At 42.5% G+C, this 15,163-nt stretch overlaps 1 protein-coding gene across 2 annotated transcripts in view; it reads right to left on the bottom strand.

Moving 5' to 3' along the window:
• The window catches only part of PGM1 (phosphoglucomutase 1), a 66,192-nt gene that overhangs the window by 16,908 nt on the left and 34,121 nt on the right, over positions 1 to 15,163 (bottom strand). For both annotated transcript variants that reach the window (XM_018045101.1, XM_018045092.1), the window contains exons 2-7: positions 14,902 to 15,064; positions 14,410 to 14,556; positions 12,830 to 12,955; positions 10,032 to 10,222; positions 8,437 to 8,591; positions 5,090 to 5,205 (exon numbers count right to left, since the gene is read on the bottom strand). In XM_018045101.1, coding sequence (XP_017900590.1) covers positions 5,090 to 5,205; positions 8,437 to 8,591; positions 10,032 to 10,222; positions 12,830 to 12,955; positions 14,410 to 14,556; positions 14,902 to 15,064 — 898 coding nt within the window. The remainder of the gene's footprint in view (positions 1 to 5,089; positions 5,206 to 8,436; positions 8,592 to 10,031; positions 10,223 to 12,829; positions 12,956 to 14,409; positions 14,557 to 14,901; positions 15,065 to 15,163) is intronic.

The raw sequence follows: 15,163 nt of genomic DNA, 5'->3' as shown, positions 1-15,163 counted from the left end.
GTAAGAGTAATCTTACAGCTTGTGCATTTAAATGCTAGTGATTTGTTTTATTTGGTGAGTCAGTTCTTGTGAAGTCTGACTCTTTGCAAGTAAATTTCTCCTTTTCTTTTTATGAAAGGTCATCTTGTCTCACAAAGACTGTGGGTCCTCAGCTCTGCACTATGGAGTAGAGTGGTGCTGAGTCCCAGATTCTGCCAGAGGTGAGTGTTTAAGCAGAAGAGCACCGACTAGACACTCATGACTCCATCAAAACACAGGAAACTATACTGGATAATGTTTAGTCCCTTCTTTTCCAACACCAGGGCTCTGGTTTGTCTGAATGGAGGCTGCCAAGTGAGTAGTGTGTTCTCTCATTCATTCAACAAGTGTTTGCTGAACACCTATTATATTCTGGGATTTATACCAGGCTGTGAGGATATGATGGAGAACAAGACAAATATGACTCCTGTCCTCATGGAGCTTACAGTATAGTGGAACCAACAGACATTAATTGAATAATTATAAATACTTGTAAAATGACAGCTGTACTATGTTCAAGGAAGGAGAGGTGTGTGGTGCTGTGAGATCTAATAATAAGAGGATTTGACCCACTCTGGAAAGTTAGGGAGGCTTTCCTGAGAAATTGCCTCTACTCTAATTTAGAAAAACACATAAATAAATGACCTAGCACTCAATTAAGCTACAGAATTCAAATATTTCAAAGCTTGTAGGATCACTAATGTCCATCCTGAGATGCTCTGTAAAGGAACTGTTGGAAACATTTGCCAACAAGGGACATAGCAGGTGGAACCTAACTCCTCTCTAAACAAGTAGATCAGAAGTTCAGTTAAGTAAGTTCAGCTGCGCTCACTCAGCAGTGGTGATCCATGGCTATGAGCCTGGCTTTGTAAATGTTTTTCTCATAAATATTATGGAACAATTGTCTTTTTTTTTCAAAGAGAGAGCGAACAAGTTTGTGGATTTTTCTCAGGATGAATCCTTTCTTTTGATATAAAAGATATCAAAGGGAAGATAAAACCACGGTTGGCACTTAGTATTTGATGATGAGTTAATAAATAAATAAACAAGAACAAGCCTTAACAAGGAATAATTTAAAGTCTAATGCCTGGGTTCAAAGAAATCAGTCCCACAAATGTAATCTGGGGACTTTTCTTGGCAAATGCTACTGAGTAAAAGCTTAAAGGGGTATAATTATCTACAACATTAAATGAGCTAAACAGTATTATGAAATATCCAAAAAGCTAACATAAATGAAAGTCATATCAAGAAATGTACAGGGTCCAGTTCTCTAGAAATAGTCATCCATCAACTCTCTACTTGTCAAGTCAACCCTGGAGGATTTGGGCTCAGTTCTAGACATGATCTTCTATGAGGGGCACTGGTGAACGGGGAAACATTTAGAAACTAGTGCTAGGGATATAAACAATATGAAGTGAGGGATGACTGGAGGACTAGGCGTGGGTGGTCAGGGGAAGAGAGGACCTGAGAACTGCCCTCTGGTATCTGAAGGCCTGTCATGCGAGGCAGGAGCAGCTTGCGCACCCTGTCTTCAATCCTGTTCCCAGCCAGTCAACACCTAGATGGTTACTTGGCCCTAGGACTCCGATTCGCCTTGCCCAGTGCTATCCACATGGGTCTGAGGGGCAATATGTTCCTAAACATACTACAAAAAAGAGACATTGCAGTTAACAATGTTTACATAAAACTGTACAAACTGGATTCCTTATGGCAGAATGTTTTGGAATCTTCAAATGATAATGTCATCACGAATGTCCAAGACAGAGAGGTGTATTCCAAGTTTTCTGATCTTCATGGAACTAGTATCTTTCCACACATCCAAACACCCAGGAAGACCTTGTTCTAGACTTTTCTCTTTTCATTAGGCTCAGCACTGAAATAGGTACATGGAGTCAGGAAATCAAAGGTTTAGACACGGTACCTGCCTTCAATGACAGGTTCACGCATAGGGAAGAATGACTGATCCCAAGCCTGCACTGGATAACACCGGGGGGATTTTGGGCAAAGACCACTTCACAGGTCCGATGGGTAGTCATCTAGCATCCCGTGGAGTAATATGGCACCATTCATATTTTATGAGGTAGGAAAGAACTAAGCAGTAGCCTTGATATCTCTCACCAAAGACCTAGACCTTGGGAAATCATGTAGCCTGTTTGTAGACATCGTTCAACTTCCAAACTCATTCTTAATACCCTCCAATTCCATTAGCCAATTCATTACCAAGAAGTAACATCACTTCCTCAAGGGTATTAAATTGTTTAGAATTTTGTCACTGGGCATCTCAAATTTATTACCTCATTCTACCCACCCCTTTTATACAGTTCATGAGGTTCTCATGGCAAGTATATTGGGGTGGTTTGCCATTTCCTCCTCCAGCAGATGTTGAAGAGATCAAGAAGAGATGGAAAGAATACTTGGAAGAACTGTATAAAAAAGATTTTAATGAACCAGATTACAATGATGGTGTGGTTAGTTACCCAGAGCCAGACATTCTGAAGTGTGAAGTCAAGCGGGCCTTAGGAAGCACTGCTGTTAATAAAGCTGGTGGATGTGATGAAATTGCAACAGAACTATTCAAATCCCTAAAAGAGGATGCCATCAAGGTTTTCATTCATTATGTCAGCAAATCAGGAAGATCTAGCAGAGGCCACAGGACTGAAAAAGGTCAATTCTCAACCCAGTTCCCAAGAAAGGTAGTACCAAAGAGTAGGCTAACCATTGGACAACTGCACTCATCTCCCATGCTAGTAAGGTCATGCTTAAAATCTTGCACGCTAGGCTTCAGCATTATGTGAACCAAGAACTTCCAGATGTCCAAGCTGGGTTTAGAAAAGAAAGAGGAACCAGAGATCAAATTGCTAACATTTGAGGGGTTATATAGAAAAAGCAAGGGAATTTCAGAAAAACATCTATCTCTGTTTCATTGACTACATTAAAGCTTTTGACTCTGTAGATCATGACAGACTGTGGGAAGCTCTTTTAGAAATGATAATATCAGACCATCTTACCTGTCTCCTGAGAAACCTGTATGTGGGTCAAGAAGCAACAGTTAGAACCCTGTACGGAGTAACTGACTGGTTCAAGATTGAGAAAGGAGTATGACAGGGCTGTCTGCTGTCACCTGTTTGCTTAACCTATACACTGAGCACATCAAGAAATGCCAGGCTAGATGAGATACAGGCTGGAATCAAGATAGGTGGGAGAAACATCAATAGCCTCAGATATGAGGATGATACCACTCTAAAGACAGAAAGCAAAGAGGAAACTAAAGAGCCTCTTGATGAGGGTGAAGGAGAAGAGTCAAAGAGCCAGCTTAAGACTAAATATTAAAAAATCTAAAACCCTGGCATGCAGGCCCATTACTGCATGGCAAATAGAAGGGGCAAAGGTGGAAGTGGTGACAGATTTCCTCCTCTTGGGCTCCAAAATCACTGCTGACAGTGACTGCAACCATGAAATCAGAAGCTGTTTGTTTCTTGGCAGGAAAGCAATGACAAACCTAGACAGTGTGTTGAAAAGCAGAGACACTACTCTGCCAACAAAGGTCTGTATAGTCAAGGCTATGGTCTTCCCAGTAATCACGTATGGTTGTGAGAGCTCAACAAGGCAGAATGCCAAAGAATTGATGCCTTCAACTATGGTGCTGGAGAAGAAAGTCCCTTGGACAGCAAGGAGATCAAACCAGCCAATTTTAAGGAAGATCAACCCTGAATATTCACTGGAAGGACTGATGCTGAAGCTGAAGCTCTAGTATTTTGGTCATCTGATGCAAACAGACGACTCATTGGAAAAGCCCCTGATGTTAGGAAAGATCAAGGGCAGAAGGAGAAGAGGGTGTCAGAGAATGAGATGGCTGGGTGGTATCACCGAGGCAATGAACATGAGCCTGGGCAAACTCTGGGAGATGGTGAGGGACAGGGAAGCCTGGCATCCTGCAGTCCCTGGGGTCACAAAGAATCGGAAACGACTGGGCGACTGAACAGCAACAACATCCACCCAACCCTAGGATTTATAGGAAAAGAAATCAGCCTTTTATTCTGTTTAACCAGCATGAATTGCAACTCAGTGGCAAGGCTGATAGATTTTGATTTTTTATTTGACAGAGGATGGAAGAATAGTACTGAGGATCAAGAAGATTGGTTCTTTTACTTCAAAATATTGGGTAGAGGCAATAGGAGGAGAGGAGATATGACCACTGAAGTACTTTGCAACCTGGCTGCTGGAGACAACCCTGGGGAAAGGGCCACAAGCCTGAGTGAATGTTTAGAAAAGAGAGAGACTGATGCAGGATGGGGTCTTTGGGAAGGTCATGGAAGTGGGACTTCAAGTCAGTCTTGGAAAGGCATAGAAAAGGAGGGAAAGCATGTGTTGTATGGCAGAAACCAATACAACATTGAAAGCAATTACCCTCCAATTAAAAATAAATTAAACTTTTAAAAACTTACAAAAAAGAAGGGAGAACATGGAAAGTGGGGTCTAAGGATCATGGGACATCCCCTAAGCATACCGTGTTCTACTCTTTCATTGCACCACAATTTACATATAGAGCTTCATGGTCAATTTCTTGATTACCTAGCAACTCAGTTCCACCCTAATGGTCTCCCTCCACATAACCTTAATAAATTACAACCTGTTGCTACAGAAAACACACGCCTATTAAAGAAGAAGATTTAGCACTGTGGTGAAAACGTCTCTTAAATAAAAACGAAAAACTGACTCACTCCACCATATTTCTTCCTAGAAATAAAAACATTTATAAAGGTTTCCTTGACCACTGAGGGGAGAAAAATGTGTTTATCATTCTGTTTAATCCCCACAGACTCAATGGCCACGCTGCCCAAACTTCCTGCCTTGGTAGATGTGACCCTCTGAAAGTATAATTAACCCACCCCAGTGGAACGTGCTCGCTGCTTTTCAAGTGTGTACACTCCATCAGGGTTGTTATAAATAAGCTGCATCTTGGTTTAGGACATATCAGCTACCGTTGCTATTTCAGTCTGCTTTAGCAGTCTAAGCTTTCATTGCAAGTAGCTTTTACAGGGAAAAAAACAGCTCAGGGCTGCATACTTACCAGTCCCGAAGCTCTCTTCCCCACAAAGGGACAGTTTGCTTGCATCCATCAGATTCCCAAAAAACTTCCAGCCAGTTGGGGTCTCATACAAAGCGATCTTTGTAGCATTAGCCACCCTTCAAAGGCATGAAATCAAAGTTACATCACAGCAGGACTGCTAGTGTAGCCATGTGAGGGATGGAAAATAGCAACCGTTATTGTAATCAAGGGTTCCACTTAGCATTGCTCAGAGGTACACATAATTCTAAGGTTGGTGGAAAATCATATGAGAAAACTTGTGCACAATGGGCTATTATATGTGGAGTCAGAGGAGGGGGAGAAGAGTATGAAGAAAGAATTAATTCAGGTCACTGAATTTAATATTTGAGAAAAAATAACAGTGGCAAAATGGACAAAACTGTTTGGGGGGGCTATTTAAACCCATGTGTTTTGGATACTGACAGCATTTATAACCATTCCATAATGAACAAAAAGAATGACGTTTCGAGGCACCTATAATTATAGAGCCAGAAGATATTGGGTTTGGGAGGTCAGTATTTCACAGAGAGAGAAACAGGACCCAGAGTGCTATGTGACTCAGTCCAAGGTCACACAGCCAGGATGACCACTGCCTGCGACCCAGTCAGTGCTCCTTCCATTCCCTGGAAGGCCCTGCAAGGACAGGGCCCAGGGGGGCTCCCATCAGCACTAGCTGCATCCACACCAATCCATGGTCCCCTGTCCCCTGCAACATATCTTTTACTTCTCCCTATATTATCCTTAGTCTACTTGAAACTTTTGAGTGACTCTTTTTTTAGATTCCTTTCCCTTTGAACAGGAAAAGTTACCTACATTTCATTCACCCTTTTAGTGAGATTTGCTTCCCAAAATGCTTATTACTAGCAAAACAATATCATATTTCAATTCTAATATTTGAGGAAAATTAAATGATGATTTTTAAAACTGTGAAAATAAAATAAAGTTTCTTTCTGGGTAATGAAGTATTTTCCATTGTGATTCTATATGTGGATTATCACATATAGTCCACATAAACTGGAATTAGACTGTTTTTGGATTACACAGAAGCTATTTCAGGACCTGATCAGTCTAATGGACAATAGTGTGGCCACAAACCAGCTCACAGCTTTGCAGGGAGGATGTGGAGGCAGAAAGACTAGGATCTAATTCTAGCTCTGATGTAGCTGTGGAGTCCTGGGAAAGATGCTAACTACTCTTCTGGCTGACAGATGAATGGATAAAGAAGATGTGGAACAAATACCATATAAATGGAACATTACTCAGCCATAGAAAGGAACAAAATAATGCCATTTGCAGTAATATGGATGGACCTAGAGATAGTCATACTGAGTGAAGTAAGTCAGACAGAGAAATACAAATATCATATGATATCACTTACATGTGAAATCTTAAAAAAAAAATGGTACGAATGAACTTATTTACAAAATAGAAATAGAGTCACAGGTGGGAAAACAAACTTATGGTTACCAAGGGGGAAAAGAGTTGGGGAGGGATAAATTGGGAGATTGAAACTGACATATACACACTGCTGCTGCTGCTACTGCTGCTGCTAAGTCGCTTCAGTCGTGTCTGACTCTGTGCGACCCCATAGATGGCAGCCTACCAGGCTCCCCCGTCCCTGGGATTCTCCAGGCAAGAACACTGGAGTGGGTTGCCATTTCCTTCTCCAATGCATGAAAGTGAAAAGTGAAAGTGAAGTTGCTCAGTTGTGTCCGACTCTAAGCAACCCCATGGACTACAGCCTACCAGGCTCCTCCATCCATGGGATTTTCCAGGCAAGAGTACTGGAGTGGGGTGCCATTGCCTTCTCCAACATATACACACTACTATATATAAAATAGATAACTCATAAGAACTCACTCGATAGTACAGAGAATTCTCCTCAAGACTCTGTGATGACCTTTATGGGAAAAGAATCTAAAAAAGACTAGCTATATCGAATTATAGCTGATTCACTTTGCTGTAAAGCAGAAACTAACACAACATTGTAAATTAACTATACTCCAAAACAAGTAAAAAAATAAAATAGGGACTGTTATGAGGGTCAATCAAGACAGTGAATGTAAAAAAAAAAACCAGTGTCAACTACAAATTACTATATGCTATTAGTCATTACTTTGTTAGCTGAAGTGAAATCAGCACTAGTTCTATCACACACACACACACACACACACACACACACACACACACCAGAAAACTACTGCACTGCACATCCCAGTGTTTGGGAGCAAAGGTTCCGGGTTCAAATCCCACTACATCATTCACTGGGTGACTTTGGGCAAATTAGTTAACTTCTTTTTCCTTTTGTTTTCCCATCTGTAAAGAGGAATTAAACACAGCATTTACTTCATGGGGCCAGTCTGAGAATTAAATGATTTAAAATACATGCTTAGTGTCTAGCATAAGGTAATGTTTAATGAGTAACAGTTATGATTACAAGAACCAAGCATATACATTCCCCCTAGCCTCAGCCTTTCATTCAGACCCTTGTTCTTTACCCATTCATCCAGGAACTATTTATTGGACACCTAACATGATGTAGTCAATATCTCTGGTTTGTGCTCATTTATGACTTCCATTTATCAGATGTTTTAAACGTGATCTCATAAGCTAACCTAAAGCCTTTTCAAATGAGATGATATACAATAATAAACAAGCAAGTCAAAGATACCAACTGTTTTCTGTCACTGGGTCCCTTGTTTCTCCAAAACTGAATGTATTTTTAAAACTATTTTAGCTTTCTGTTTATTCAGATTTTGAATAAGTGACCATTTACTATGCTTGTGTGTATGGGCATCTGATGGGCGCTGGATGGGGAACATTTCTTTGAAAGTTCTGTTGAAACACTGATCTTACGTCAGTCTTTCACACCCACTCTGTGCACACCGCCCAAAGTGAGTCTCTAGAACGATGTCTTGACTACAGCAGAACTGCCATCCATTCATTTATCTATTAACATTCAATCACTCATTTTTTTAAAATGAGGCGTGCGTGTGTGTGTGTGTGTACCAGGCACGCCGTGATCAGTCGGAGTTTAGCACAGTGACAAAGACTTCTTTTCTCTGTATTAGTTTCCAGTTCAACAGGGCAGATAGTCAAGTAAACAGACTCTCAGCACACAGTGTGAGGAGAGCCAGGATGGGAGAAATGCAGAGTGCTAAAGCAGCGCACTGGGCACATCCAATCCAGAAAAAAATGACTCCTTTCCTTCAAGAAAACCCCTAGATCACACACTATGTATGTGTCAGATGTCTGAGCTGAAAGGGGAGGAAGGGTGCTCCCAGCGCTATGAGGGCCTGCTTGGGAATGAAGGGAGTGGAGAGACCTACCGGTCCAGGGCACCACTGGTGGGCATGCTGCGTGCGAAGCCACGGACCCCGGTTTGCTGGAAGTACGGAATGCTGAAGATGTTGGCAGCAATGACAGCCACAGAGTCAGAAGGGTTCACGAAGAACCCGTGCTTGCCCAGAATCATGTTCCGATCCTTTGGAAGAAGGGGAATTCAAAGACAGATCTTTTAATCAAAGTGCTGAAGAAACCAAATGATCTTACATGGAGGTTTCGTAAAATTTAAAGCTGATACATTTATTCATACTGGGTTCTACACACTGGACTTTATTCCTAATTGATCTGTACAGCACCACTAGGCCAACGGCACCTCCGTGCCAAAGAGCTAAAACTGTTTTGAGTTAAAGTGCAAACTCCTTCCAGGCTGAATTCTCTGTTCTCCCTCCAGAGGCCAGCTGAATGTAACCTCCCTGACCTTCTCCAAACTCTGGAACCAATCACCTCTCTTCTCTCCCAGAAGACAGCAGAGATCACAGAGAGAGGAAATGTGGGCTGTTTAAAACTTGCTAGGTATACCAGGCATTCTCCAAGGAAAAAGCAGATTTCCTCATGGAAAGGCTCCTAAATCTTGGCACCTCCATTTGGTGCAGGACCCAACAAAATATGCTGTCGCCTCACTGTTCTCCTGGTGCCTGATACACAGGAAGCGCTCAAGTAACTGAGAGTCAAGAGGAAACCCAGGATGCACTGCAACAGAAAGACACACTGAAAATAACGTCTGCTTGTGCATTTGTTTAGTGACTAAGTCGTGTCTGACTCTTTTGAGACACCATGGACTGTAGCCCACCAGGCTCCTCTGTCCATGGGATGTTCCAGGCAAGAATACTAGAGAGGGTTGCCATTCCCTTCTCCAGGGGATCTTCCCGACCCAGGGATTGAACCTGCATCTCCTACACTGGCAGGTGGATTCTTTACCAACTGAGCCACCAGGGAATGTCCCAATCTCTGCTATTTAATTTCTCAAAATATTAACATTGAAAAAGCCATTTTATAGGAAACAATGAATTCCAGCTGATGTTAAAGAGCAATAGCAACCACCAAAATATATTTTTAACCAAGTAAATATGTGTAATGTTTACTATCTCTAAGACACTGTCCCTCCTTCTCTGTTACATACTCACCAATGCAAATAAAAGTGCATGTTTATTTCAAATATTAACTGCAGCTAAAGAATAAACTGTTAATTTTCTCATTATAGTTTCATCTTTCAGCTAATGTGAATGAACAGATGGGTATATCATAAGGCCAAAACCCTTTCCAGAGATTGAACAAGGATCCAGCTGCTGGCTAAGAGCAAAAATCTCCCTAAGGATGGAGATCGAGAACCCAGTCAGCTCATGGAGCACCAGTCAAGACATGATAACCAGGCCCCAATCACCCTGCCCTTCTCAGCAAACACTAGACACATGGTTCTACTTCAAGTCATCCTGTCAAGAGGGTCTTCTAATAATTGAGCCCCGACTCCAGGTGCAATGAGGGAGTTTGACTGCAGTCCAGGCTGCAGGGCCTGCTTTCCCCCATTTAGCACATTAGGCCTGGCCTGCATCAGAGTTCACGTAAATGCACTTGCACCCACCCCATCTCCATCAAAGGCAGCCCCAAAATCATGCTCCCCTGTCTTCATAGTCTCCACCAGGTCAGCTGCGTAGGTGAGGTTGGGGTCAGGGTGGTGGCCTCCGAAGTCCTCCAGGGGAACGCAGTTCACTGCCGAGTTCGCAGGGGCGCCGAGTTCTTCACAGAGGATTTTTTTCACATATGGTCCCACAACTATGCAGAACATGAAATGAAGAACCAGAAAAGAAACTGATCACAGAAGGTGAGGACTGGGGACTAGGTAGAGGCGATCTAGGGAGAATGGCACAAACGGCAGCGAGTGTGCAAACTGTATTCAAGGGCTTGTGGGCAGATGAGTCTGGAGTAGAAAGTTCTGCAAGCAGGAATAATGAGGGATTAGGAAAGAGTGGGGGAAGGGAAGGAAGCGAACCTTATGAAGATCCTGCTACACAGGTGCTTCTTAAACATTTTCTCAGTCCTTCAAAATGGCCCATGAGGTGCTACAACTTAGCGCTTTAAGAACCTGGACTCTGGAATCAGAGTGTCTGGGTTCAGATCTCAGCTGTCAATTACTGGCTGTACCATTTGGGGGAAAGTTATTTAAGCTATTTCATCTCTCTGCTGTGCTTCCATCTATGCCAAATGCAAAATGAGGATAATAATAGTAGCTACCTTTACAGGGTAGACGTGAGAATTAAATGAATTAATAGATATGAGGCACTGATAACAAGCAACAGCCCATATTTTATGAAGGCTAGTGTACTATGATTACCACCTCCAATTTAGGGGAAGAAAACGGAGATTCTGAGAGGAGGCTATTTGCCCAAACTTACACAGATAGATAGCAGGAGTGAGAGCTAGGATTCAGAGTCCTAATCTTTCTCATCTATCATGCTTTCCAACAAACTGATTTAAAGAATACAGACAAACAAAAACACAGTAACAACATACAACAGGGAAAACCCGTCACATACTTTACAGTGACACTTAGTGTTACGATCAAGAACGTTCATCTCTAAGCGCTTTCAACCAAGGAAGGTTCCAACACCAATATATGCGACAGAGGTCAGGACAGTATAGAATTCGTGTCTCCCACTGGGGGCATGCTAAGGAGGCTACTGACACACTTGAGGATGAGGACAAGGCAGCCAGAGCTGTGAGGGGCATAGAAACCGAGACTCTTGAGAAACTGAAAGGCTTGGAGAAAGAAGTCAGCTTGGAGACAGCTTCTCCTGGGAAATACACCATCACAAGCTCCATACTCGAGCCAGCCAAGGCTTTTGCTCATTCCCCTAATGCGACATCTCCTTTCCATCTTTTATGCCTTGACTGCAGCCACTGCCTCAGCTGGGTATAACCATCACTGGAGCTTCCACCACCTTACATCTCTCTTTCATAAAAGCTTGAGTTGGTTGCCACTTCTTCCTGAAAACCTCTCTTGATACCTTCAGTCAAACTGCACCTTCCTCCACACCCCAAGGAGACTACTTGAAATTTTATCTAACCCTCATTTTGTTGGCCTGGCAGTGGTTGGTTTCTTACCCACTTCATCTCCCCAAGCATCACAAGCTCTTTGAAGGAACTGTCTACAGAATCCCTGACTACATCCATACCCCCAAGCATACACATAGTAGCTACTCAACACATGGCTGCTGAATGTTTTGAAAAGTCAGAATGGTCTTTGTCTGAATAAAGGAGGCCCATTCTGTGAGATTCCAGAGGCAAGTTAGGACCCAAGGGAAGAAGTTCCAGAGACAGACCATTTCAAGCCACCAGGAGAAGTTTTCTAACAGATTTTATAGTGTAACAGAAGGACCTTGACAGTATCATAGGAAGGGTTCAAGCACAGGCAAAAAGTCTTCCTCAATTAGGCAGGCAGATGGATTCCAGCACCAGGGAAAATCGTTGCCACTCAAAGATTCTAAAATTCTAGGGACATCCCTGGTGGTCCAGCGGTTAAGAATTCACCTTCCAATGCAGGGGACGTGGGTTTGATCCCTGGTCGAGGAACCAGGATCCCACATGTGGCGGGGCAACTAAGCCCACATGCCGTAACTACTGAGCCTGCATACCTCAACTAGAGAGCCTCCCGCCATGACTAGAGAGAAACCTGGATGCTACAAGGAAAGACCCGACATGCTGCAACTAAGATCTGATGCAGCCAAAAATAAGCAATAAATGAATAGACTTTTAAGAAAAAGATCCTAAACTTCCAAATTATTACAAAACAAATAGACAAGCCAGGGGCTCAGGAATTCCCATATTCCTACATCAAGAGAACCTCACGGCTCTGATTCGGTGACGGCTGCCACCTCTAATGATCTGGCCACAAAACCCACAGAGGAAGAAGAGGGAGAGCCATACATCCTGTTGCTCCTGAATTGAACCCTCAGCTTGCTCTGGTCAGCTTCTAAGAAAAGGCGCATGTGGGAACTGGAAACTAGGGTGTGGGGCTCAGGAGCACATTTGTCAGACCTAGCAAGCCATGGCTCCCCTTGGGAATAGACGGGGGCGTTTAGGAAGAATCTAAGGCATCTTCTGAGGGGGAGGGAGAGCCCACAAAAATAGCTGCATGTTACTCAAAACCTGATGCTTAATGTGGAAACACTGACCGTCACACTACCTTACCAGGAGGAATTTTTGCTGCATACAGTTAGATTTTATCTGTGTGAATATTACTCTGAAATGACTGCAGAGTAATGGTGTAAGCACTGCCAGAGACAGGCTTAACAAAAGGCTTGTTAAGGTATCATGGTACACAAAGTCAAGAGCTGCTTCAGAGCTTTGAGAGAAGAGAAGGAAAGAGAAAGGGCTCCATACCTCCGTGCATGGCGTCTATACGGATCTTTAGTCGGTTTGGACCAGAAAGCAGTTCTTTCAGCGCGTTGAAATCAAAGATGTTTCTCAGCATTGTAGCATAAGCTTCCACTGAATCCACAATTTCCACTGTGAGAACAAGCAACATTAAAAGATGGAGGAACTAAACACTTTCAGAAATATTATCCTCTGAAATGATTATTTGGCTGTAAACATGCAATTGCTACTTTAAAAGGACATTTATGGAGCAGCTCCAGTGTGCCAGGGTTGTTACATGATCTCTTATTCAAAACTAACACAAATTTCCTGAGAGGTAAATGTCATCAGTTCTATTTTATAGACGAGCAAGTTCAAGTTCTGAAAGATTAAGTAGCTTGCCCACACAGCTGGGATGTGGCACACTGAGGAATTGACAGGTTTGCCTGATGGTAAACTGCTCGACTGCTGTGTTGATGCATCTCCAGGAAGTGCATTTTAGCATCAAAAAATAACAGAAAAGGTAACACCTACTGTACTTTTTCCAGGCCCATTGCCATTAAGACTTAATGGTAAAAAGCAGAGAAAAATTTTTTTAATGAATCACTTTCACATGCACTGCTAAAGGAATAAAACAAACATAAGACAAAGTCTTGTTGAATTTTCAGGGGTCTGAACATTTTCAACACATGAAATGTTTAAGAAATTCTCTACTGGTATTTTCTAAACCCTAAGAATGTCTTCAAGATGTACCAAAGCACCCCTTCCTCTTCCTTGGGATGCAACTGTCAGTCCTTCTGGATAGGTTCAAACACAAAATGCATCCCACAGACTTGCAGTCCAGATGAAAGAATACATGTAACAGCAAAGTCGAAATACAAGTCACACTGCTAACCATCTCATCCTCATTGTATTAATAACTTCATCAATTATTATCATACATTAGCATTCAACAATAAAATGTTTGCCACAGCTGCTACACATGGAGTTTAAATTTAGCCCCCAAAATGGTCTAAGTTGATTTTACTGAAAATAAAATCAAGGGCCAGGCTTTGGAATCTCTCACACCTGCATTTGAACCCTGGTTTACCACTCACCAACGATAGGCATTCACACCTGCATTTGAACCCTGGTTTACCACTCACCGACTATGTGACCCTGAGTCTGTTCCTCAAGTTCTCTCTGCCTTTGTTTCCTCATCTGGAAAAAGCGAATAGTAATAGTGCTGTCCTCACAGGGCTAATGTAAGAATCCAATGAGATAATGCATCTGAAGAGCCTGGCACATAATAAAAGCTCAATAAAAGACAGCTGTGAACATGATGTCACAGGTCTTCTCATCAAGGCTGTACGTTTCATAGGTATGAAAACTGAAGCTGAGAGATTTAGAATTGACTCACCCAAGGTCCCTCAGCTGATCCCCAGCAGAGCCCAGACAGCCCAGGTCTCTAGACTCCCAGACCCAATTCCAGACCTCCTAATTTATGCATCCAAAGCTTGGTGACCACAATCTTTCCAGAGATAAAGACCCACTTTATTACAACCTTGAAAGGCAAATCCTTCAAGTTGGAACTAGAAGTGGGCAAGAGAGGAGGGGAGTAAACATGCCTGTGAAGGGTTTGAACTTGTTTTCCAGGTCAAACTGCTGCTTTCCCAGAACCCCAAGGTCTACGTGCAGGTCAGGGCAAATTGCATATTCTTCGATTGTCTTGCTGATTTGGAAAATTTTATCAGTTATTGCTTCCGGGGCAGGACCTGAAAATAGAACAGCAAACAGTAGGTCATTTTGTATAGCTGACATGGAAATACAAAGAACACAAAGCTCATCAACTAATTCCTCTGCGCTAGTGCATCTGCCATGCCATCCTTCAAGCAGCAAAGTATCAGAATTTTCTAAAAGAAAATATGTTAATGATCATTCATGCAGAGAATCTCATATTCAGGTATGGCAAAATGAGAAGCATCTCATTTTTACCAAAAGGAAACAAAAAGCTCTCTTGCTAAGGATGAGAACCGGAATCCTGACCTTCTAAGGCCTAGGTTATTGGTTTGTCCGAAAGAACATAACACTGGCTGTGCTTAAAATGACAGCAAACTCACCTCCATTGGAAATATTGAACTTGATTCCAAAATCTCCATTGGGTCCTCCTGGGTTGTGGCTGGCTGTCAGAATGATCCCACCGATGGCTTTGATCTTTCTAATGATGCATGATACAGCAGGCGTGGAGAGGATCCCATTCTGTCCAATAACCAAGCGACCAATCTAGAAGAAATCCAGATATTTTAACATCAATACATCCAGAGCCACCACACAGTGACGCCAGAACAGCTCAATGGACAAAGATATAGTCTACTGGACCAA

The sequence above is a fragment of the Capra hircus genome, chromosome 3, assembly GCF_001704415.2.
Source record: "Capra hircus breed San Clemente chromosome 3, ASM170441v1, whole genome shotgun sequence".
NCBI lineage: Eukaryota > Metazoa > Chordata > Mammalia > Artiodactyla > Bovidae > Capra > Capra hircus.
This window is presented reverse-complemented; position numbering and strand designations above follow the sequence as displayed.